General features: G+C 34.0%; 4 protein-coding genes across 5 annotated transcripts; 3 read left to right on the top strand and 1 right to left on the bottom strand.

The window, feature by feature from the left end:
• The first annotated feature begins 377 nt into the window (after positions 1–377).
• On the top strand, positions 378–3600 carry LOC140802269 (glucuronoxylan 4-O-methyltransferase 1-like). The gene is made up of 2 exons (XM_073157735.1): positions 378–1345; positions 3476–3600. Exon 1 carries the CDS (start codon positions 455–457, stop codon positions 1343–1345), a length of 891 nt encoding a protein of 296 aa, XP_073013836.1. The 5' UTR covers positions 378–454; the 3' UTR covers positions 3476–3600.
• Positions 1539–4856, top strand: LOC140802268 (GDSL esterase/lipase At1g33811). The gene is made up of 5 exons (XM_073157734.1): positions 1539–3362; positions 3476–3600; positions 3689–3937; positions 4038–4314; positions 4408–4856. Exons 1-5 carry the CDS (start codon positions 3122–3124, stop codon positions 4629–4631), a joined length of 1116 nt encoding a protein of 371 aa, XP_073013835.1. The 5' UTR covers positions 1539–3121; the 3' UTR covers positions 4632–4856.
• Positions 4857–5292: 436 nt separating this feature from the next.
• Positions 5293–8953, bottom strand: LOC140802350 (monooxygenase 1-like). The gene is made up of 6 exons (XM_073157850.1): positions 8399–8953; positions 8143–8289; positions 7955–8005; positions 7656–7824; positions 6873–7101; positions 5293–5996 (listed from the first exon to the last, which is right to left on the bottom strand). Exons 1-6 carry the CDS (start codon positions 8470–8472, stop codon positions 5446–5448), a joined length of 1221 nt encoding a protein of 406 aa, XP_073013951.1. The 5' UTR covers positions 8473–8953; the 3' UTR covers positions 5293–5445.
• A 4950-nt stretch (positions 8954–13903) lies between these two features.
• Positions 13904–23578, top strand: LOC140802351 (agamous-like MADS-box protein AGL11). 2 transcript variants are annotated; one of them, XM_073157852.1, is made up of 8 exons: positions 13904–14052; positions 14882–15087; positions 17988–18069; positions 22272–22336; positions 22471–22570; positions 22838–22879; positions 22978–23019; positions 23108–23578. In XM_073157852.1, the coding sequence occupies exons 2-8, from the start codon at positions 14906–14908 to the stop codon at positions 23300–23302; spliced, it is 708 nt and encodes a 235-aa protein (XP_073013953.1). In that variant the 5' UTR covers positions 13904–14052; positions 14882–14905; the 3' UTR covers positions 23303–23578. The 2 variants fall into 2 exon arrangements, with proteins under 2 accessions (XP_073013953.1, XP_073013952.1); XM_073157851.1 differs by having other exon boundaries at positions 14877–15087.
• Positions 23579–23636: the final 58 nt, after the last annotated feature.

The raw sequence follows: 23636 nt of genomic DNA, 5'->3' as shown, positions 1-23636 counted from the left end.
CTTTTCTTTTATCTTCTCATTCATCCATTATAACAGACAATTTAATCGTTTGGTAACTTATATTTCAACTTTATATCACATGAAATATAATTATTATACACTATTCTAATTTATGAAAAAAAAACTTATATCAGAATCTTTTTTAACTACTAATTCCTCCCATAAATTTAAAAAATAAAGATATTTCACAGAAAGAAGAAGACAAAGAAAATCATTCATCATGGGTGTCAAACCTTAACTAGGTCACTTGTCCTCATCACTCTCCTCCTTTACTGCATCTTCAAGTATTCTGGAGAACAATCTAATCTCATGCACCAACCCTTTAATTAGGTCATTTGTCTTCATCACTCTCCTCCTTTACTGCATCCTCAAGTATCCTTGAGACAATTATTCAACCACCACCTTATTATACCTCTCTCCTTCTATTAAAACTTTAAAACTTTGTTATGCCACAATGCATTCTAGGAAGGCATCTAAATTGTTAGCCATGAAGGCCAAGATGCAGAGCTTTCTCAACCTAAAACTCTTCCTCCTCGGCTTCTTTCTCCTCTTCACTGTCCTCTTCGTACTAAGACCATCGCTGCAACCGTCTTCGTCGCCGCAGGGAAGCCGGCCGGTTAGCTCGAAGGCATTTGCATCAACACCTACATGCACGAAGGTCCCGCAGTCCCTGGCAAACACCGTGATCCACTACACCACCTCGAACATTACTCCTCAGCAGACCTTCAAGGAGATAGCGGTCACGGCGCGCGTCCTGGAGAAGCGGTCGCCGTGCAACTTCTTGGTCTTCGGCCTCGGGCACGACAGCCTGATGTGGACCGCGCTCAACCACGGCGGCCGCACCATCTTCCTCGAGGAAGACGAGGCGTGGATTAAGTCGATCCGGGAGAAGCAGCCCTCGTTGGAGGCGTACCACGTGAAGTACAGCACGAAGGTGCGCGACGCCGATGACCTCTTGATGCTAGGGCGGCTGCCGGAGTGCATGGCGGTCGGGGACACGAGGTTTTCCACGTGTCAGCTGGCCCTGAAGGAGCTGCCGAGCGTGTTCTACGAGGTGGACTGGGATGTGATCATGGTCGATGCGCCGACCGGGTACTTCCTGGACGCGCCGGGGAGGATGGCGGCGATATACACGGCGGGGATGGCGGCGAGGGGGAGGAGAGAGGGGGAGGTCACCGATGTCTTTGTGCATGATGTGAATAGGGTTGTGGAGGATAAGTTCTCCATGGCATTCTTATGTGATGGGTATCTAAAGGAGCAGGAAGGGAGGTTGAGGCATTTCGCCATTCCTAGCCATAGAGCTGCTAATGAGGGGAAGCCTTTTTGCCCTCTCATGCAAGAATAGGTTTAAATTTTCTTCTTCTTTTTTCAATCCTATTACTATTTCATGAGTGGATTATATTTTCATTTTAAGTACTTGGATTGATTGGTGAAAAGCTAGCAATAGTATTTATTTTTATTGGAGAATTGAGTGCTTGTCTTATTATGGCATCAATCACTCACTTGTTACCCTATATATATATATATATATGTGGTTCATTTAGATAGTATTTTCCTTTTTCTTTTCTTTTTTTTTAGAAAAAGAGGATAAAAGTGAGTGATAGATATCTCTGAAGAGTGGAGATCCATGAAGTGAAAATGTCAAAGTTAGAATATATCTTAATTTCTATGGCAACCCTTAATTTTCAATGTTTTATTAATGATTACTATTTTTTTAAAATAAATTATGCACTCATAAGTTTATTATAAACTAAATAAAGAGACTAATCTTTTAATGTATAGGTTAGGCAACTGTACTAATCTTCTCAATAAATGAGCTCAAATCATATGCATATAATTTTGAGATAAAAAAAAAATATTATTAGATATCAATTTCAATATTTATGGAGAGAATCTAGGTATAGAACCAAATCATTGCATGGTGACCTTATTAGGTCTTGTTAATTGGTTGAGTAAAAGATGCACCAGTAAAGTAGGAACTCAGTACAATAGCATACTAATAGAATATAATAATAGTATGCCTTATGGATGAACTAAGAAGGTATTTTTAAATGCTGACTATATTTCTATGGAGTAATTAATATTTTTCACATTCCCTGTAATGGTTGATCAACAATTGGCGAATGCTATTATGTTTAGTGAAAGAAAAATATTAAATAATTCATCGTTTAAAAAAAAACTATTTATTTTTACATAAAATATTAAAAAAAATAGCACTTTATTCTATAGGTATATGCTGAAGTAATTATTATTTTATCTTTTAGATATAACTGTGATAAATTTAGTGTTGTACTGATATGGATGCTGATGTGGCAAAATTAGCACGCTTTTGGTATTAATTTTATGGTGGGGGTCTAATTCGGGATATGATATTTAGAGGGGGCTAGTTTGGTTAAAAACTCGGTTGAAATGGCCACCAATTACAGGGGTTAAACTGTCATTTTCCCATTTAAGTTTTAACTTCTATGGAGAGAGAGAGAGAGGTGAATGCATTTAAGTATTATGAAGGGTTCCTTTTGCAAAATAACCACCTACATTTCGAAATTTTTATGAAATAACTCTTTCATTTTATATATTTGCAAATCAAATCCTTTATTTGGATATATTTTCATAAAAACCACCCTCCTAGAAATATAGTCAGAATATATTTCTTTTTTGACCATGAACTCTTCCCTATTTTTCGTAGTATTTATACCCCAAGTATATAAATAAAAGGGTCTATGTAGTCCAGTTAAGAGCTTATTTACATGGTGGAAAAAAGAGAGAAAAAAATATTTAGAATATTCATTATGACTTGGTATTTGCAAATATAACCTGAAATAGTAGAGATTTTGCTTCAGGGACCTCATCTATGTGCAACTCTTGCATCTCCAGCACTAAAACAATCGTCACCACTAGCATTTATTGCAACCCACCTCTCCAATTGAGGTGCATGATCCACCTCTCCAATTGGATAAAACCCAACCTCCTCACGAGCTCTCTCTCTTTTTCTTCATGATCTCAACCGACCCTCAATCAATTGTAACACACCAAACAACTATCCCTCCAACTCCAACACTCTATATATCCCTACAAGGTCACAGAAATCTTCTTATCGATTTGTTCTTGAGCCATTTCAGAGATGGAGGAAGTTAAAAAGGTAATGCTGGTCATTCTAGCCTTGCTAAGAGTTACAATGGCATGGTCAGTTGTCCAGCCCCAGGTGCCTTGCTTCTTCATCTTTGGAGACTCTCTGGTTGACAATGGCAACAACAACAACATCCTAACTCTTGCCAGGGCTAACTACAGGCCTTATGGCATTGACTTCCCTCGAGCTGCACCAGGGAGGTTCACTAATGGCCACACCATGGTCGATATCTTAGGTTCAAGTCCTTTTCAATATGTTAGATTCATATATGGCAATGCCATTGTTGCTATGTTTCAAAATGTTTTGTCTTACTTAGCTTAATTTTTGATGTATTGTGTGCTTCGATAGCGCAATTACTAGGTTTCAGAGACTTAATTCCTCCGCATGCGGTAGCGCGCGGTGCTGAAGTGTTGAGAGGCCTGAATTTTGCATCAGGAGCTGCTGGACTTAGAGAAGAAACTGGAAACAACTTGGTAAGTTTCAATGATTCTATCTGTCTATAGAACATATTCAGAATTAGTTTTGTAATTAATTTTCGCGACGTTATTTATCTGACAATAGGGTCAGCATTACCCTTTCTATGAGCAAGTAGACCACTTTCGCAACACAGTGCAGCTGATGAGGAGAATATTCAGAGGAAACACTACTAGGCTTAGTGATCATCTCAGCAAATGCATTTACTTTGTAGGAATGGGCAGCAATGACTATCTAAACAACTACTTCATGCCAGATATGTACACCACTAGCTATCAATACAGCCCCAGAACTTATGCTACTCTTCTCCTCCAAGATTATTCGCGACAACTTACAGTAAGCATTCAGTATCTCATCAAATTTTTCAGCAAACAGATATAAGTTGAAACATTACAAGATTATAGCTTCTTCTTCTTTTCTTTTAATCTGATTTCAGGACATGTATGATTTGGGTGCTCGTAAAATAGCAATTGCCGGCATTGGACAGATCGGCTGCATACCGTATGAGCTAGCTCGGAACAGCAATAGAAACAACAATAAAAAGACTAAAGGCACCGTTTGCAATGAGAAGATCAACAAAGCCATCAGCATGTTCAACACTGGCCTTGTTCAGATGGTTAATCGCTTCAACAGCGAGCTTCCTGATGCCAAGTTCATCTATATTAACACCTACGAGAGCTCAAAAGATATCGTTGGAAATGCAGCATCTTACGGTATTCATTCGACGATCACCAGCCTAAACTAGATATAGTTCTGAATCAATAAAATTTTGATGATTACTACTAAGATTGATGTGAATGAATCAGGTTTCAGTGTGATCGACAAAGGATGCTGCGGCGTAGGTCGGAACAATGGGCAAATAACATGTCTACCACTCCAAACACCCTGCGAAGATCGATCGAGCTACTTGTTTTGGGATGCATTCCACCCTACAGATGCTGCAAACATTGTCTATGCCAACAAGGCTTACAATTCAACATCTCCATCTGATGTGTGTCCTATGAACATACGACAGCTTGCAATGGCCTGAGTGAGATCAAATTTGAGATATGAATTTGTTTATCATATTAATTTTGCAGTTTTAATTACACCAATGCTTGTTCTCTCTGCTGTTATAAGTTGTAGCTTTCAGCATCAATGTTTGTTTCTGCACTCATGAACTCTTGTAATAGAAGTCTTTTCTTCCTTGGTTCAAATCTTCTCCTGGAGTGGATACTACATCAATGAAATTATATGTATGGAAAGTTACATATCACACCCTGCATTTTTACACATTTACGTTTCTCCATATTTTGGAATTTATTCTCAGAAAAACACTTTAAATACAGAAAAAAAAAATTTGTTAGATTTTCCAAAAATATACCTCTTTCATCTTGCTAAAAGATACTCTATATTGAAAAAAAGAAGAAGAAGGAAATTGATCGAAAACAACTTGTTTATTATTATTTAGACCATATTTTATCATAATTCATTATTCAACCCTATATTACGAGTTTAATCTTTAAAAACACCCTGTTAATTTAACCTGACAGCACATGACATTAAAAAAAATCCATTAATTTTAATATTTCTTTTTCCTCTTTTGACTTATTTTACACATACAGTTAAATTAATTAATGTGTATGATTATTTTCAGTTAAAAGAAAACTAGTGTTGGAATATTTTTGAAAATTAAACCTAAAATACAAGGGTTGAATAATAAATACCCACTAGGGTGTATATTATAATAAAAACAAAAGGAAGGGTGTGTTTTCCATATTTTAAGGAAAGGTACGCATAAAAATAGGTAATAGTTTAGGGGTCTTAGTGCAATTATCTGAAAGAGAAAAACACAAGCCTCGTCCTCACAGTCTCCCACAATCATACTCCGTGTGCTTCAGCATCTCTCCTCGGAAAAATACCATCAAAACCACCAAACCGACCAACTTGTAAACGTTGGAGCCCGAATAGATCAAATCCATGAGATAAGATTGCAATCCAAGCAACGCGATCCTCCTCCTCCTCTCCCTCACGTACTCCCCCATCCCAAGCCCCACCCTCCTCTTGATCTCCTCATCGGACAACACCGTCACCTCGCCGTCGTCCTCCTCGCCCTTCCGCAGCGCCATTGCCAGGTTTCTCGAGAGCACGACGGCGTCCTCCAAAGCGGCGGCTCCTCCTTGCCCGAGGAAGGGCCCCATCACGTGCATCGCGTCGCCCGTGAGGCACGTCGTGCTGCGGTGGAAGGCGTCGGAGAGGAGTAGATCCCAGGGAGATCTGTACCTGATTCTCGCCAGGCTCAGGGAATCCGGCTCGCCGTTCCGGACCATCTCGAGGGTTTCAGGAGGGTGGTTTCGTAATTTCGCAGTTGCTAATTCCTTGATCATGTCGGGGTTCCTTGTTGAGGTTTCCATATCTGGTAAAGATTAAGACTTGTGATTTTTGCAAATTACCACGTACACTTTATTCTTATTTGCAAAAAAGACCTGTAGATCGATTCTTTCTTTTAAGTCTAATACATCTCGAAAGTTTCTTATTTGCTTTATACCCTAATATGAATTTATACAAATAAGAATAAGAGTAATTTTATCTTTACATCAGTAAATTTGTCAAAAAATATTAGGAAATTTATGAAAAAGACCCTTTATTTTGCCTTTATTAATATTAACACCTGGATATTTATCATCAAGCCCGATGCAGAATAAACTTGATACCCTTAAATAATTTTATATTAAAATAAAAATAAATGGAGAACTAGATTCTAAAGTCTAAGTAAAAGATATATTATGTAATTTTAATTTTAAAAAATAATGTAGTATTTTTTGGAAAAATTTCACTATATATTTTACTTATTTTATGTTTGCACCTCGTCTTTGATTATTTGGTAGTTCGACTTCTCATTTTTTTTTTATAATTCTCATTTAATATTCAAGATTAAATTCTAACAAAAAACTATTTCGTTATAATATACATAATTATTTTTAAATACCTAAATTATTTTTATCTTCTTTAATGGAGGGGTAGAGAAAATAAAATATATAAAATATAGAGTATGATTTGAAAAAATTCATAACAACAAAAGCACACAAATATAAATAAGAAATTTAACAAGGGTATACACGCTGAAAAGAAAAACTCTAATAATATTTTAACTTTGTCGACCTAAATTGCCCTTTGTTTTCATTTCAATGCATGAAAAATATTTCCATTGGATGTTAAAAAGGAGGTGGTATATAATAATCCTAAAACGCAGGCTCTGATATGAAAAAAAAAAAAGTTCTTTTTTTTTTACCAGTGCTTGTAGGAAGCCAATCGACGAACCAATGGATGATTTGGTGATCGATTGGGATCATTCCGAAGAGCATCTTGTCATCAAATTGGCGAACGAAGGAGTCCCCAAATTGGTGGCCTTTCGAGAATTCTGTGACGCCTCGGATGACCAGATTTCGGAGCGTCTTTGGCTCCGCTAACCCCAAACACTTGGCAACCACCGAGTTCCAGCCATCGCAGCCAATTAGAACCTGCACATATGAACATGTTTTTATTTTAGGAAACTTGTATATAACACCCAATCTTTTAAGGTAATTATGATTCACATCTTATGCTTTTACTACTTGTAAATTGAGCTATATAATTTAATAAGTATGTGTAAAAAATACTATTAGATCCGTTAGTTAAACTTAACTAAAACTCTGAGTAAGATTAAATTAGCTATACTAAAAATTTTATAAAAATACCCTTAATCAAGACTTACTAAGAGAATTTTAGTTATTATAGAAATAAGTATATTTTAATCACTTTAAAAACAAAATATTTTTATTTAACAGAATATTCTTACCCAGATTATTTTCTGCACATATTGGTTAAATTATAGAGTTTAATTTACAATATTATTAAAAAGTAGGGTGTTATATGCAAATATCTCCTTCTTTTTTTTAAAGGTTAAATATATTTTATAATCTTTGCTTTACAAATATCATCAACCGAGACAATAAAACAACTTAATGGCTCTGCTTTTGTTAAATAGATATGTAAAGAGGAAAAGGAGGGTTGAAATCGAAAATTTCCTATCTACCTTAGCTTTGATAATTTCACCCTCTCGGGTATAAAGAGTAGGGAAGAGTGTGAGAGGATCTGGCTCAATTCGCACCACTTGGCAACCGACACGAATACATTCGGCCGGCAAGCTCGAAGCCAAGGCATCAATTAGATCACTTCTCCGTAAGCATCGCAGTCCTTCTTTCCTATAAATTAAAATAACTTCTAATTATTAACTTTTTTTATAGTTTACACCCTCTCTTTTCGTTATTTTTAATTTTAAGGTGTAAAATTGAAAATTTCCTATAAATTTGTAGAAATAGAGGTACTAACTACCTGCATGGTGTCACTCTTGATACATCTTTGTGAATCCACACATCTTGAATTCTGCATGGATACAAACCAAAACAGAGGAGACCACCACTGAGAAATAGTTCATAAGCAAAGATTGAAAAGAAACCACTCTGATTAGTGTTCTTTGTTACTTCTCATGCATCAGCATAGAGTGCAGGAAATAAACTCACTCCATCAAAGCCAGAGACTTCTCTCGGAGCCGCCGACCGACGCCAAGCTCGTCCAGAGCACGCCAACCATTGATGAACATACCAATTGCAGCTCCACTAGACCTCAGTGTTTCATGCCTCTCAAGAACTATGGATTTTATCCCCTTCCTGCATTAAAAAAGAAAATTGATAGCATAATGTCAGATAAGAACTTTGGTTCAATCTTAGTAAGCTACAGCAGTTGCAATGTATTGTAAATTTTTTTTTTTTTTCAAACCTTTGAAGAGCTAATGCAGTGGCAAGTCCACTTATTCCTCCACCAACTATAACTATGTCATGAATCTCCTCCATCTTATTTGGCAAATTTCAGTAGCTTCAGAATGATCTAAGAAGTATATTCTCAAGGAAGAAGGCAATATCATACATCAAATCAAACAGAGCAAGCCTACATACTTACAGTATGTGATCATATGATAACATAGAGCTAGCTCCTTAAACTAAGATCATAAGCAGAGACTATGCATACCAGAAATAACCTACGTGACCTGACCAAATAAAACTAGATGATTTAAGAAGAAGACTCGCATGTACTCTGATTTGCTAGAATAGCAAGATTGTGAAACAAATGAGAAGATATGTTATATATATAGATAGAGAGAGAGAGAGAGAAGAGAGGATAAGAAGAACACAAAATATTAGACCAAAAAAAGTGTGTCTATATTCAAGTGGGAGGCTCCATTTCCCAAGGAAGACAAGTTCATCAACATTAGTCTGAACTCTGAAGCCGAAATCAAGTAAAAATTAAAATTGGTATATAGTAACATACAAGCCTGCAAGCAAGCAAAGCACAATCAATATATTCTTCAAGTTATTCTTGTTATAAGTGTTTAGAATTTTGCTTTTTATGAGTTGGTGTGCTTGAAAACTCTATTACCAACTATGGATCTTGCTCATTTGGATTCCTTACACTGTTTGCTCTTTTATTTAATTCACTCCTATTCTTGTAATGCTCTGAGTGCTAGTGGCTTTCCTTGATTGTTCTTTTGATGTTGTGGACAAGAGAAGAACACTCCTATCCTTTTGTATGCTTTGATCACCTTCAAGACAGTGGGGAACAATTGTAGCCCACAAAAAAACTTTTGTAGCACTTTATTTCTTCCAACCTTCCTTTTATCTAGAGAAAGAAGCAGATTAAATGAGAGAGCATGCAGCACTGTATAACATCTGTAGATTAGTGAATCTTTTCAAGATCTTGTCTTGCTATTTCTGGATAATTATTCTAGTGTGGTTGTTGTGGTATGTGAAAGTGAATCTAGTTATGGTGTTGTTCTTCTTATCCTTGTGGTTCGGTGAACAAATTGACTTAGTAGACATGAGACACCACAAGCTCTCTTGCAGTGCTTTTACCTGCAATTGAATTGCTGACACAGAGTGCAACTATTTGTGCATCTATTCTTGTTCCATTTGGGTGTAGAAACTTCTTCCACATGCTCAAATAACTTCTTTTTTTCTTAATTTTTCTGCAGGTTGCGGTAAGTTTCAATTCAAGCAAACATATCATTTTGATTTTGATCCTTGTTCAATTTGAAGCCATACTTGAAATTAAATGCATGGAAGCTTGCAAAGAAGCTGCAGCATAGGGTTTCTGAAATTTCAACTCACAAGAAATTGTTTAAGGAAACATTGGTCTCATTTGAGGAGGGATGTTCAGCTAAAGATGAACTGTAAATGAGATGGATGGCTACATTCAACCTTGCATCTGAAATGTTAAGTAACAAAGCAAAGTTTCTCCTCTTACCTATATATATAACATTCATTCAAATTAATGTCAATACATCACTCTAATCCACTGTAGTTCTTTATATTCTTCCAGTCTCATCAAAGAAAAAGAGAGAAAAATAAAAGGAGGATAAAAATATCTATCTACTTTTGCCATTAGCATGAAAAGATCACTTAGTAAGGTAGATGGATGTTTACATTAACACCATCATAGAAGTTTCACTAGGATGGAATGTTCCACCTCTGCCATTAATGACCACAGAGCAAGAAGGTAAGTCCAGTAGCATTCAAGCAGCATAATACCGTGGCATGTGCAATAAATGAGTAGGGATGGGGTCTTTGAACTGCCTACCTTAATTGCATGGATTAGAGATATCTTGCATAAGTTAAGGTGTACTCATGGTGACTTATATCCAATGGCATGGCCTGTGTTTAGTAATGGGCTCTCCTTCATATGCACTCAAGTGGAAGGAAAGATATAGCTAGAATTAAATTCATGGAAGTTGGAAGTGGTCCAAAGTTTTAGATCATGGTAGATGGAGAGAAGAAGGAATTTGTAAAACACCTTATATTTTGCTTCATTTTTACTAAAACTTTACCATGTTGATATTTATCATTCGAATCTCCGCTTTAAAATTACTCAGACATTAATTCATTTAACGGATAGTTATCGATGAAGCATCTATGTAGGTTTTTTTTTTAAAGAGCATCTATGTAAGTTAATCTGTAGTATGGTTGTCCTTTTAATAGACAATTTTATTGAGAGGTATTTTATGTAAATATATGATGAATTTTTTCTTCTTCTAAATTTCTCAAAATTAAAATTCTTGAGCATTGACTATTAAGAAATTCTACAAGAAAGGGTGGTATCTTAACATGAATTCTTTTTTGTTGCATGAACATTTGTAGCTCAAAACATAACACAGGTGCTTTCATAATTCATGGAGTATGGTGGGTCATTCTATTGGGTACAGTTTAATCCCCACATATTTAATGATATTATTATAGTTGGGCATGACTTTGATCAACTCAATTAAATTTTGGGGGCCAGACTGTTGAGGACTGAGTCCCATTTTGGGTTATGAACAGAACTAGTAAAGCTATCACTAGCAATTCTTGAGCAAATATGAAAATATTCTTTATTAGAGTACTGAGGAAGATAAGGCTCTGAACATTATGCATATTTGCAAGTAATAATCCTAAATTATGTTCTTTTCTGCCAGTTTTCTTTTATCACATGAGATAGGATAGTTACTCTCAAATTTAGGATTATTATATTGCATTTATCTTTATAGATCACGAGTCTGTAAGTTAATCATAAGTTATATTAAAGTGTTAGCTCATCCGGGTAGATAGATTGAATAACTAGGGCAATCTTTCACAATATGGATCATGATGAGCCTAAACAATACACATATAGCAGTAGGGTTATCAATATATCTCATTGTTCACTAACTACTCATTTTCGGCTCAAAATTTTGTTCAGCATTAACTCATTTGTTTAATAAATGAGTACACAACTTGATCATGTTCGACCCGATATAACTCAAATAATAAATAAATATATGTATGGATATTATCAAAGACCAATAAACTCTTGTGTCCACACTCTTGTATAGCGTTCTACTAGAAAATTTAGGAATTATCGACCCCAATATTTTCGCACAGAATCAACACCTTTTATGAAATCTCTATTATGGATTAGTAAACCATGATCACTAGACTATACAGTCCGTCTCAATGCATGACATTTTGATTTTAAAAAATAATAAGATTTTGTAATAAATGACCAATAGAAGCTAATAGTAGGTATGACAATTGGGTTGGATTGGGTTATGACATTGCAAACACGTACACGTACACGACCCATTTATTAACCGAGATTTTTTATAATTTTTAATATTATAAACGGGTTAATCAATCAACAAATGAGTCAATTGAATTATAAAAATTTTTATGCTATAAATGAGTTACCATATCATAAACAAATTAACACGTCGGATCATAAACAAGTTAAATTAATTAAAGTAATTATAAACACAAGTTTGATAAGTTATCTAATTTATGATTCAAATCCGATTAAATTAAATATAAACTTATTTAAATTTCAAGCTATCGTGTTGAATTATCGGGTTGTTCAATTTATGCCGCCCTATACGGCAAAAAAATAATAATAAAAATTAAAAAGAAAACAAGCATGCAATTCTAATAAATCCCTGGAATTATTGACGTCAAGTGATGTGATACCGAGCCAATCCAAACCGTCCGATCTCTTTAACTCTGGCTTCTAATCTCGGCGATAAATTGACTCGCACGTCCTCCCATAACTGCCATCATCTTACCCGTTTTAACCGAATTCGGTCTCTAGCTCAGATTCCGTGGTCTAGCCAAAACTTGTCCAACGAGCGGACGGCTCTGATTCACCCACAGGCCACACCTGATGATTACCCCAGTTAAGCTTGACGTTTCCTTCGGGACACTGGAACGCACCATTACCCCTCCAGCCTGTCCTATGGAGCGAGAATAGAACTATCAATATAAAGTTAGGAACTTCACTTAAATTGCCACGGAAAATTTCTTAAATATCATAAATGCCATTGAATTCATTATGCTTTTTTTTTTAATTGCTATTATGATTTATTTTAATAAAAATATTCCTAGCTTATTATTGCTAAAGTTAATAAATATATATAAATAACTTAAATACCTCTCCCCTTTTTAAGTTTAGAATGTAAGATATTTATCAATAATTTTTTGTCTCACATAAAATAAGGTACATTTCAGTGTATTGAGTATAATATTGAATAGCTTATAAACTATTTTTAACGATTTATGTAAGGGAAAATACTCTTGTTTGGATATAAATCATGTTTTTTTATTATGATTAGTTGATATTTTTTAATAGCACAATGGCAATTATAATATTTTAAAAAGTTTAGGGATTTTTTGTGTTTACCTATCCAAAGTTGATATTATAATACTCCTCAAAATATATATTATTTTTCACATAAACACTCTGGTTTACATTTTAACAAATGTAAAGTTTAATCTCATTTATTTAATAGAAAAAAAAATACTAAAATAACTTAATTAGGAGCAAATAAGAATAGTTTTATCTTTTTATATATAAATTTAACTGCTAGTTAACTTTAAATAGTATTTATGTAAAAGATAAGAGCTTTAAGGAGTATATATATATATATATAAACAGTGTGTTTTGAGAAGTATACATACAAATATCAATTGTTGAGAATTGTACATATAAACAAGAGATGTTTAAAGGATATACATGCAAAAATTAATCCTATTGTTTAACTAACATATTTGATCCTTTTTATGTATTATTGCTTCACCTTAATTAGCCTTTACTATATATACTTCTATCGTTATAACATAACTAAATTATAATTCAACACATTCTTACTTACTAGTAGCATTACTCTCTTCGTCCGCACTTCTTTATCTATATTGTTTCCTAAAAATTATAGATTTATTCTTATTTTTTCGGAAGATTGCTTTCAAAACTTCTTAAAACCTTTTAACTTTTTACAGTGCAAAGGCGTAAATTTTACCGTCAAGCTAAGTGGCACTCTCATAAATATTGGAGGATAGCAATATATAATTGTATTTAGTTTTCTCTTTTGTATATTAACATATGTTGATAGATTATATGCTTGGATTATATTTGCATGCTTGCCCCCTTCAATTTATTAAACTTTTTTGTTTATTTACTTGTAAATAAATACATAATATAGATTCAAACAAATTGGTTATTTGTATAACAAGTAGACTCTCCAAATTAATCTAAACCGAAATCTAGAAATGAAGACAGATAGATAGATAGATATGCAAATCTATGTCTATATCTAGCACAATTTATACACAGTAGAAGCACCAAATGTGTAAATGCTTCCTTGGGAAAGATTGGGTTTAGGTTTAGCTTTTCCGAGGATGCGAGGGACAAGATAACGTCAAGCCACATTAAAAAGGGTACAGCGTCTGGTCCACAATTCACCAGCGGCCATGCAGTAGCTTTTCCTTTCTCACCTCTCCCTCTCTCTGAGCAAATGAAGCTTTTGGAAGTCTAAGATCAAGAAAAGAAAGAGAAGACTCGGGTTTGGAAGAGGAGGGGTTTCAGGGAATTGATTAGAGGTTATAATATATATACTTGTTCATTATGCTCTCTTTTTTATTTTTTTATTTTGATGATTCTGGTGGTCTTCTTGAATTGGGATTTGAGTTAGTATTCATGATATACTGGTCTTCATGCTTTACTTTTTCGTCTCTTGGGTTGGTTTAGGAATTGTGAGGGTCTCTTGGAAGTCTTTGCTGCTCTCTTTATGTCGGTTTCCTACCAATACCTTGTCTTTATTTTTTATTTTTGTTTAGAAGTTTTTATTCCTCCTCGGCAAATTTCGGTGTTGAAGTTTCTGGTTTATTAAGTAGTAAGTAGGAGTAAAAAATTTCGAGTAATAAGAACAAGCATGAGTACTAAGTCAATAAGTCTAATTCCCCAGTGTTTCCAATCTAATTAATTGTTTGCCCTACCTTTCATCTTTTTTATCATTCTTTCTCCACTTGCTTATATAGATGCTTGTTGCAACGATTTCATTTAGTTAGAAACCAAGTCTTCCAGTCTCCTTTTCTTTGTTAACCATCAAAGGTTTTGAGTATTTGTGGTTTGTTCTCATTAAAATAACTTTGTTGCTAGATGGATCTTCTATCATAATTATATGCATGGCATGGATTTCAGCTGATGATTTACAAAGAATGAGTTGATATCACTATAATTCATGGATTTCTTCTCTTTAAGATCTATCCAAATGGGCTACTTTTCTTGATTTTTTGTTCCTTTTTTTTTTTGCTTGAATCAAATGAGGTAATTGTTCCATGAAATGTAAATATCTTACATCGATCAAATGTTTCTGCATCAATCATATACATATGTATCTAAGCAAAGTAGTTATTTTTATCAGCTCAGTTCATAGAGGAAGAAGGGAAGATCATGGGAAGGGGTAAGATTGAGATCAAGAGAATTGAGAACACTACGAACCGCCAAGTCACCTTCTGCAAACGGAGGAATGGGCTGCTGAAAAAAGCATATGAACTCTCCGTTCTCTGCGATGCAGAGGTCGCCCTCATCGTCTTCTCGAGCCGCGGACGCCTTTACGAGTACTCCAATAACAGGTATGGCTTCGCTGTGATCTTTACCGAAGTATCCATCCTAATTAATGTGTGATTTATGTCGAGGAAATACAATCTCATGAGTAATGAAAAAAATAAGAATGAAACGATCAGTCCTCTTTAAATTGTTCGTGGTGTTCTTGATCTTGAAGTTGTGTACTAGTAACCTAAGGAGTGGACTCTCGATTTGAGAAATCTTATCGTAAGATCTTAGTCAGCCAGTTGATATTCTTGAATAGCTTTGCAAACTTGCTTGTGGTTTCACTTTTATGTCTTTTGGGAAAAAGAGAAAGAGAACGGATGTTACAAGTAAAGCTTGAGTGGCATGGCCACCTTTTTGTTTCCTGATGGCATTCTGACAATGGATTAGGTGATCTCATATATATGGAAGTATTAATGGATAAAGAAGAGAAGGAATATAAATAGTATTAGCTTATATATATTATTGTTTGGCTTTCTCTTGTGTCTTGTGATCTTCTACTCCTAATTGGTGAATGTTATTATAGAGATAATTGAGTTTTTTTTTTTTCTGATATCATCTAGAGATTCTCAAACTTTACGCGTGCATTTAATATTCTTGTTAGGATGGAAACAAATTCTTGGTTTCACAAGCAGAAAAATCTAGTAGGATAGAAGCTTATCTATGGTGATTTTATATTTAGGGTCTTCTCTTCCTCCTTCCTTCCTCTTTGACATACCTCCATTTGTGTTAATGCTTAGGTCATGCTCTCTCTCTCTCTCTCTCTCTCTCTCTCTCTCTTGCATAGTTCTGTTGGGTTTCAGTGATTCCATCCATTTACTACATATCTGTTTTTAGTAGTTAGATTTCAAGCATATCTCAAGAACCAAAATCTTGAAAGTAATTTTCCTTTTTCCTTTTTATTAGTGTCTGGATATATAACAAGAAGGTGTTTATTTGCTACTTGGATAAGTACCTCTACCATTTCCAGCTATAAGCCTTTCAAACCACATGCAAGATAAAATTTTCGAGTCCTTCACCTTTGACTCTTTTGAGTCACTCTTACCTTTTTGTTTTAATCTTTCTAGTCATCGTAACTTGGGGACATTTGCCTTCCTATATGCCAGTAGGGAAACCGTGACCTCTCCCTGCTATCTTTCTCTTCTAGTGCTATATCCCTTTCATATCTCCCTCTCTATTATCTCTCTCGTTGCACGTACTGTCGTTTAATTCCTATCTTTCTCTTCGGATATGTGTACTGGGTGGTGATGATTGCATTGACGTAAGGGACCTTTTGAAATTACGAAACCTTAATATATATAGAGATAATTATTTGTTTAACATTAAGGTTAGATAATTGAAAGTTTTGGAACTTTTTTCCTTCTCCCTTGTTGCTATTTGTTTGCATGTGAACTTCAAGCTTTACGTATGTTATTTTCTTGTTTTTTGTTTTTGTCCAATCTTGTATAGTTTTTAGTTTCTTTGACATGCTAATCTATAGGTATATCATGTCAAGTAGGCAAAACCAGCTACACTGAATAAGTTATAATAAATCAAATAGATTTTAATCACAATGGGGTAGAAATTAATTCTTCATTTTATTGCTATTTTCTTTATCTTGATGGATGGTTGATCATTCACTAGATAATAAAATTTAAGGTCGTAAGGTGACTAAAACTGAATTCATTTTGCTACCTGGGGTAGATTGGAGTGGAAGAGATATTAAAAAGATTGCTTAATTATTAGAATACTGATTTTTTTTTTTGGGGTTTGTGAATTGAATTCAACTTCGGATTAAGCTGTACAAGAATTAAGTGCACTGTTTCTTAACACATTTAGGGGTTTCTGTTGTTATGTATTTTAAATTGTTATGTCTATAGTCTAAATGAGAAACTAACATGAACAAAAGACAAATGTAGAGTAGGTCAAGATGCTGCATCTGAGCGTTGTTTAACACCCGGAAAGGCTATGCTATGGCATCTATGAAACAAAAACTTATTTCTCATAATGCATTTACTATATATATATATATATACATGCTATTTCTTTAAATGCATGAAACCAAACGATCTCTAAATGTATATAAAAATCTAAAATTTTATAAAAAATTACTCAATCTGAGAAAAACATTTCTCTATAATATTTAGAAATTATTACATCGAAAATAGTTTATATAAAAATAAATTAGAAGTTGCTGACTAGTCTGGTATTTAAGTTTTAGAATGAATTAGACATATAAACAATATGAATTAGACTCCTCTCTAGTGAGGCACCATTGTTTTCTGTGCCTTTCCTAAAACTATAGTCATCCAATGAGGATAAGAGGGTTTCAGCAGACTCCCCTATATATTTATTTATATATATATATATATTTCGGAGTTGTACGTAAAAGTCTTATAAGATGCGCATGGAGAGGCTCTCCTTTTGTAGAAATGATTGCGTAGCTACCTCTTCATATTACCAATTACCCTGCATAGTTTATGATTTATCCTAGACGTGATCCCCATGAGTGTTAGGTGGTTGATGTCTAGATGATATGAGATGATAGAAGAGAAGCAATATCATATCACATCACTGCTGGAATCCTGGAGAAAAAGGAGCACACATCGCTTTTGCTCAGAAAGAAGCGGAAAGAAAGATCGTTGTGTCATTTGATTGGTTATTAGGTTATGAGTAGCCTTTTTTTTTTAGGTGCTAGGTAGCATGGGTTCTGTACCATTCTGCTGATGTTTGATATGTTTTAATCTTCTAGGTTATTGGTAGCTTTGAGTTTAACTAAAATACCATTCTACTATCTTTTTCTTCTATCTTCTAACACTTGAACTTAAATTTTTATATCAAATCAAGGATATTTGAGTTTATAATATTATATCAAAAAAAAAAAATTTCTCTTTTTATGCTGCAAATGTTCTTACTGTCCATGTATCTGATTTGGATTTTTCAGCATAAAATCAACAATTGATAGGTACAAGAAGGTGAGTGCTGACAGTTCAAACTCAGGTCCTTTGATTGAAGTCAATTCTCAGGTAAGCAATTCTAAGCCTGGCATTTCTTTTCCAGCTCTTTCAACTTCTTTCTTAGGTCTAGAAATCTCTCGGTGTCATAAGACACAAAGTTCAGCCTGACAGTATAATATACAAACTTTGCCCTTCATCTTCTTTCTTCTTGTACTTCTTTCATATGGAACATAAACAAAATGTTATCATGATGTCTTGATGTATCTAGCAGCTTCCAACAATATTAAGTATTGATTTTGTCTTTCATTGGGAATGAATCAATCCGAGGCCTTTCCATGTAGTTTAAGTCAAAGTTTAAACCTATTATCTTGCACTTCAAACTTAAAGCACTCATCATCCCTATGGTCTTAATCAACTTGTAACCATTAAATTTTTCATCCAAAAATAACGGTATTTTGTTCACGTTAATAATTTCCGCCATGAATAAATTTATAAAATAATCAAACTATCCCTACTATCTGCAATCAGATTATAATTTTGTAGCGGTATTTAATTTTTTTTTTATGTTGTAGTTAATAGTTAACTTACAATTGCAACTTCGTCTCAACTACGCAAGAGGTTAAGTGCTTAAGATTGAAGTAGATGAGATAAAATCGGGAAGAATATATAAAGTTAATTATAATTATCTAAAAATAATAATTAAGTAGGATTGATTATAAAAAAAATTGCTAAAAAAAAGCCCCTACATTATAGACATTTTATGCTTAGAACCCTATCTTATCATTTTTTTTTTCTAAAAAAATCCCCATCTTTTACCAAAAATATTTTAAAAGCCCATGAGTTAATATTAACTCCCATTAGCCTAATAAAACCAAAATACGCTCTTTTATTTAAATAAATATTTTTAAAATTCTAAAGTAACTGTCGTCATCTTATTTAAAACTCTTGAAACATAATAAGATAAAGAGATAAATAGAACAGAGTATTCTTATTCTGTTGGCTAATGTGAGTTAAAATTAACTAGGGTCTTTTTTTTAAATATTTTTCGCATAAAATAGGATTTTTATAAAAGAATGATAAGGTAGGGTTCAAAATAGAAAAAGCCCATCATATAGGGGCCCTTTTGTAAATTTCCTTTGATTGTAGAACTCGCTCCCAAATAGCTAATTGTACTTTTATTGATCGAAAAGAAGATATAATAAGGAAACATCTTTAAGTTTCTTGTGAGAAAAGGGACAAATTATTAGGGATTTTCTTTATGGTAGATTATTCTAGGTCGATAGTTTTTATATTTTATATTTTAAATAATAAATGAGCTTGGCATGGTTTCAATTCTAAACATTTATTTTAGAAAAAGCTCGTAGGGAAGCACAATCTATTAACTTCAGAGAATACACTAACGAAACTTGATATACTGAATAAAAAGAAGATAGAGCGATGACTTTCTGATATGAGATCTATACTTAGTTTACAATTAATATTACTGTAGAACAAAGTATCAACTCTGTGGGCAAAAGAGAAACAAGAGTGAAAAAGTGTCCCGACGGATTCACAAGAGTGGAGAATCTCAAATCAGCTTATAGATTCTATTAAGCCCAGACAGGGCCTCATAAATCTCTGAAGTTAAGAAGATTGAAAGATCATCAACCTAATTTGAAACATAAAAGAATGAGCTGTAACCTTGTAGTAGAGTCAAAACAAATAAAATAAAACACAAACATCCCACAAAATGTCAAATGCCTTATATCCTATTAAGGCACTAACAAACACGAGCTACAACTGTACATAGGATAAGTGAGTGAGAGGAGGACGTCACAATAGCAACCACCTAGGGACACTCCAAAAAGTAATGAGGGGAGATGGTAATAATACAACAGAACAAATAGAGGCCTCTTATCCGATAGCATGATAACTTACTAACAACTCTAAAAGCTTTTATATATTTATACTCTAACAAAGTATGCCACAATGACATGAAAAGTTGGAAATAACTTAATATCTCAAATATAGCATGCTACATTTAAAAAAAAAAAATCTCAACAAACAATAACAAAGATTTGCTAGAGAGATTTGAGAATATGGAATTTCCTCCCTCCAAATGGAGCATTGAATATGCGAGCATCTTTTTTAGTGGATTAATATTTGGATTGAAAAACTTTGATATACATGGATCGATAGAAGGGATAGATAAGAAATGAAGACTTGCTTTTATGAGCTTTTAATAAAACTTTGCTTTCGATGATTTGGCTTGATTTACAAATACTAGAAGGCTTGCGTTTATAAGCTCTCTAACAAGTAAATGCTACCCAAATTAACTTGATAATTACTTGTGTTTCTCTTTCATAAAGAAACTAGGGTTAAATATAATTTACCTCACTGTATTTATGTTTAAAATTATTTTATCCTCATATACTTTAAAAAGTCTTAAATCGGCTCCTATATTTAATACTAAAATGAGATCGTTAGTTTTTCCATCCAAATTAACAGAGCACGTCCAAAAAAATTTCAAAAATTAAATGGCGGTCTTAATTGTCTCCACATTTTTTAAATTTTTTATGTACAAAAATGCCCTTCTCCTCTTATATAAGTATTTCTTTTTGTTCAAAAAATACCCACATGTTTTATTTTTTTACTTTTTAAATTGTGCCAACTATATAGTAAATTTTATTAAACCTAATTTTTTATAAAATTTAATAGTTATATTATATCTAAGAACAAGACAAATATAGGTTAAAAATCGATCTATTTTGCCTAATAAATATGAGGAGGGATATTTTGATTATTTGGGTGAGCTCCTTTTAACTTTGACAGAAAAACTGATTGTTTTTACTTTAATCGTAGGTTAGAGACTGGTTTAAGACTTTTTAAAATATAAAAAGTAAAATAATTTTACGCATAAATACAAAGAGATAAAATATATTAACTCAATAAACTATTATGTTTCTCTTACATGCTTATTTCTCATGCACTTAATAAACAAGTTAAAGAAGTTTCTCTTTGACATGAGAACTAAAGTGCATTAATTTTTAACACTCCCCTTTAATGCATTTTTCTTCACAACTCCATCAATGAGTTCTCATACATGGAAGAAATTTTCTTTTGGCAAGTGCTTTGTTGAAGATATTGGCCATTTGTTTTCTAGTCCTGCAATATTCTAACTTTCAACTGCTTCTCTGATAAAATGTTATTTTATAGCTGTATGCTTGGTTCAATAATGATTCACCAGATTCTTCCCCATAGCAATGGAAGACTTAGTGTCACAATATAATACCATTCTCCCTTGCTTTTCACCAATGTCTTCAAGTATCCTTTTTAACCGTATAGTTTGTGATGCTACTTTTGCTGTTGCTACATATTCAGCTTCTGTTGATGAAAGTGCCGCAATATTTTGCTTCTTAGACACTCGCGAACATATGCCAAATCCAAGAGTACAGACATAATCAGAAGTGCTCTTCATGTTCATGTCATCAAGACATCCAGCCTGATAAGTGTTTGTGGTCCCAACTAATTTTTGGTCTTCTTCTGCCTTGGATCTTGCATGTCCAGTAAGGTCTTGTTTGGTTTGTTTAGTCTTGATTTTTTAGAGAGTGAACCTGGTTAGATATAAAAAAGATAAAAAGATGTTTGACTCTAATAATCCCTGGATGAGGTACAATGTCTTTGCATCCTTCTTCCTATTTGCGTTAAGTATATCCTTCTCCGCATTTGAGTTGGCTCTCATCTTCAAGTTTTGTGTAGCCTGCTTCCACTCTACTCTATAGACTTTGGAGTAGTAAAATTCTCAGCTCGATCTTCTAAAAATCATAATTTTCTCCACCAAATATTGGAAGAGTAGATTGTGTAACACCATGGTTACCGCTTATAACGGGAGCCATATTTCCTTTACTTTTTCTTCAAAAAAGAAGAACGTCCGCTTTCAAATTTAGGCTCTCATGTCACTTTGTTGATATTTGGATTAGAATACTTAGATATATGTGGACCAGTAGAAGGGATAGACAAGAGACTATTACATTGCTCTGACATGCTGTTTCTCACGCACCTAATAAATATTAGAGAAGTTTCTCTTGATATGAGAACTAAAGTGCATTAATTTCTAAGAGGACATCATTATGTTTCTATTTCTCTCAACTATGCTGTTTAATTTCTTTCCTTTAATATTCTACGTCTTAGGATTGTAGAACATAATGACTTCATAGAATTACATTAACGAACGAAACGTTCATCTGATCATCTGTTGTTTCCTTCTCCTTTTCTTCTTTTATCTATTGAAGCAATACTATCAGCAAGAAGCTGCAAAACTGCGCCATCAGATCCAAATTTTGCAGAATGCTAATCGGTGAGTGATTGTCACATAATGCATTAGATCCATTTCTATAATTGATCTATTTGTAGGTGGATAAAATGCTAATACCACAATTGCAGTGTAACACATTATGATCACAATTTCTACCTTACTATATTGGTTTTCAGGCACTTGATGGGTGATGCTCTGAGTTCTCTGACTGTAAAGGAGCTCAAACAGCTCGAAAACCGGCTTGAAAGAGGCATCACAAGGATCAGATCCAAGAAGGTGAGCATCATTATCCGTATCAATATTCAGCTTTGGCACTAGTTTACAAGCTTGAAGTGAGAAAGAGTTTGTTCTTTAAACTACTCCTAAGTATAAGAACTTTCCTCAAAACATAGAAAAGAAGAACAAGCCAAGGAATAAAACATTTTTCGGTTGTGAGTGAGCTCAATTGAAGTCTAAGCTAAGATATGAGTTGTGTTGTAGTTCATTATCTTTCAGATTGATCTATCTCTAGCTAACTATTTCTTGTTACTTTGATTCTGTCAGCATGAGTTGCTGTTTGCTGAAATTGAATACATGCAGAGAAGGGTAAAGCTGTGCATTCATGATCTAACTTCCCCTTCTTTTTAAGATGATATTTGCTTCTTTTTACCCCTTCCATTTTGACTTTCCATGTATGATCATAGGAAGTGGAGCTTCAAAATGACAATATGTATCTCAGAGCTAAGGTAATCGTTAATCTGAATCCTTCTTTAGTTGGACGAACATATCTTCTGATGTCAAAAAAATTCTCTTCTGAAATTTTCATGCATTCAGATTGCGGAGAATGAGCGAGCGCAGCAACTAAGTATAACACAATCTGCCACAGCTGAGTTTGATACTCTTCCAACATTTGATTCCAGGAACTACTACCATGTCAATATGTTGGAGGCCACACCGCACTATTCGCATCGTCAAGATCAGACGACACTGCATCTAGGTTTCGAGATGAAAGCTGACTCAGTTGCATAATAAGTGAGTGGACATTCAGCTAAGAGCTTTGCAGTCTAGTAAGCGAGTACTGTCACACACTTTTGTTGATCTGATTTTGTATTCCTCTTGCAAACTTGGGAATGTTGTTGTTGTTGTTGTTGTTGTTGTCTAGTAACTATTTACAAGGAACCAAATTTGATCTTGGTGTGCTTAGTAATAGTTTTGTGGCAAAGGCAATGTATCAAAGTGCAACTTTTATGGATCAATGAAGATTGGTCAACTCACATGAATATATACCATGCAACATGTTGCAAATGGAGTGGGAATTCATTTAGTGATATTTCTTTCTTCTTTTATTTACCTTTTTTGCATC

The sequence above is a fragment of the Typha latifolia genome, chromosome 15, assembly GCF_019914945.1.
Source record: "Typha latifolia isolate L0001 chromosome 15, TyphaL0001v2, whole genome shotgun sequence".
In the NCBI taxonomy this organism is placed as follows: domain Eukaryota; kingdom Viridiplantae; phylum Streptophyta; class Magnoliopsida; order Poales; family Typhaceae; genus Typha; species Typha latifolia.
Note: the sequence above shows the minus strand (reverse complement) of the source record. Positions and strands in the feature narration are given on the sequence as shown.

What these genes read in the sequence shown, in the direction of transcription:
- LOC140802350 (XM_073157850.1), bottom strand. Translation starts at nt 8,472, where the DNA reads ATGGAGGAGATTCATGACATAGTTATAGTTGGTGGAGGAATAAGTGGA. An exon ending in AAGTCTCTGGCTTTGATGGA is followed by an intron (nt 8,006 to 8,142) that starts GTGAGTTTATTT and finishes GTATCCATGCAG; the next exon opens with AATTCAAGATGTGTGGATTC. An exon ending in GTGAAATTATCAAAGCTAAG is followed by an intron (nt 7,102 to 7,655) that starts GTAGATAGGAAA and finishes TCATATGTGCAG; the next exon opens with GTTCTAATTGGCTGCGATGG.
- LOC140802268 (XM_073157734.1), top strand. Translation starts at nt 3,122, where the DNA reads ATGGAGGAAGTTAAAAAGGTAATGCTGGTCATTCTAGCCTTGCTAAGA. An exon ending in CACCATGGTCGATATCTTAG is followed by an intron (nt 3,363 to 3,475) that starts GTTCAAGTCCTT and finishes GTGCTTCGATAG; the next exon opens with CGCAATTACTAGGTTTCAGA. An exon ending in AAGAAACTGGAAACAACTTG is followed by an intron (nt 3,601 to 3,688) that starts GTAAGTTTCAAT and finishes ATCTGACAATAG; the next exon opens with GGTCAGCATTACCCTTTCTA.
- LOC140802269 (XM_073157735.1), top strand. Translation starts at nt 455, where the DNA reads ATGCATTCTAGGAAGGCATCTAAATTGTTAGCCATGAAGGCCAAGATG.
- LOC140802351 (XM_073157852.1), top strand. Translation starts at nt 14,906, where the DNA reads ATGGGAAGGGGTAAGATTGAGATCAAGAGAATTGAGAACACTACGAAC. An exon ending in TGATTGAAGTCAATTCTCAG is followed by an intron (nt 18,070 to 22,271) that starts GTAAGCAATTCT and finishes TATCTATTGAAG; the next exon opens with CAATACTATCAGCAAGAAGC. An exon ending in ATATGTATCTCAGAGCTAAG is followed by an intron (nt 23,020 to 23,107) that starts GTAATCGTTAAT and finishes TCATGCATTCAG; the next exon opens with ATTGCGGAGAATGAGCGAGC.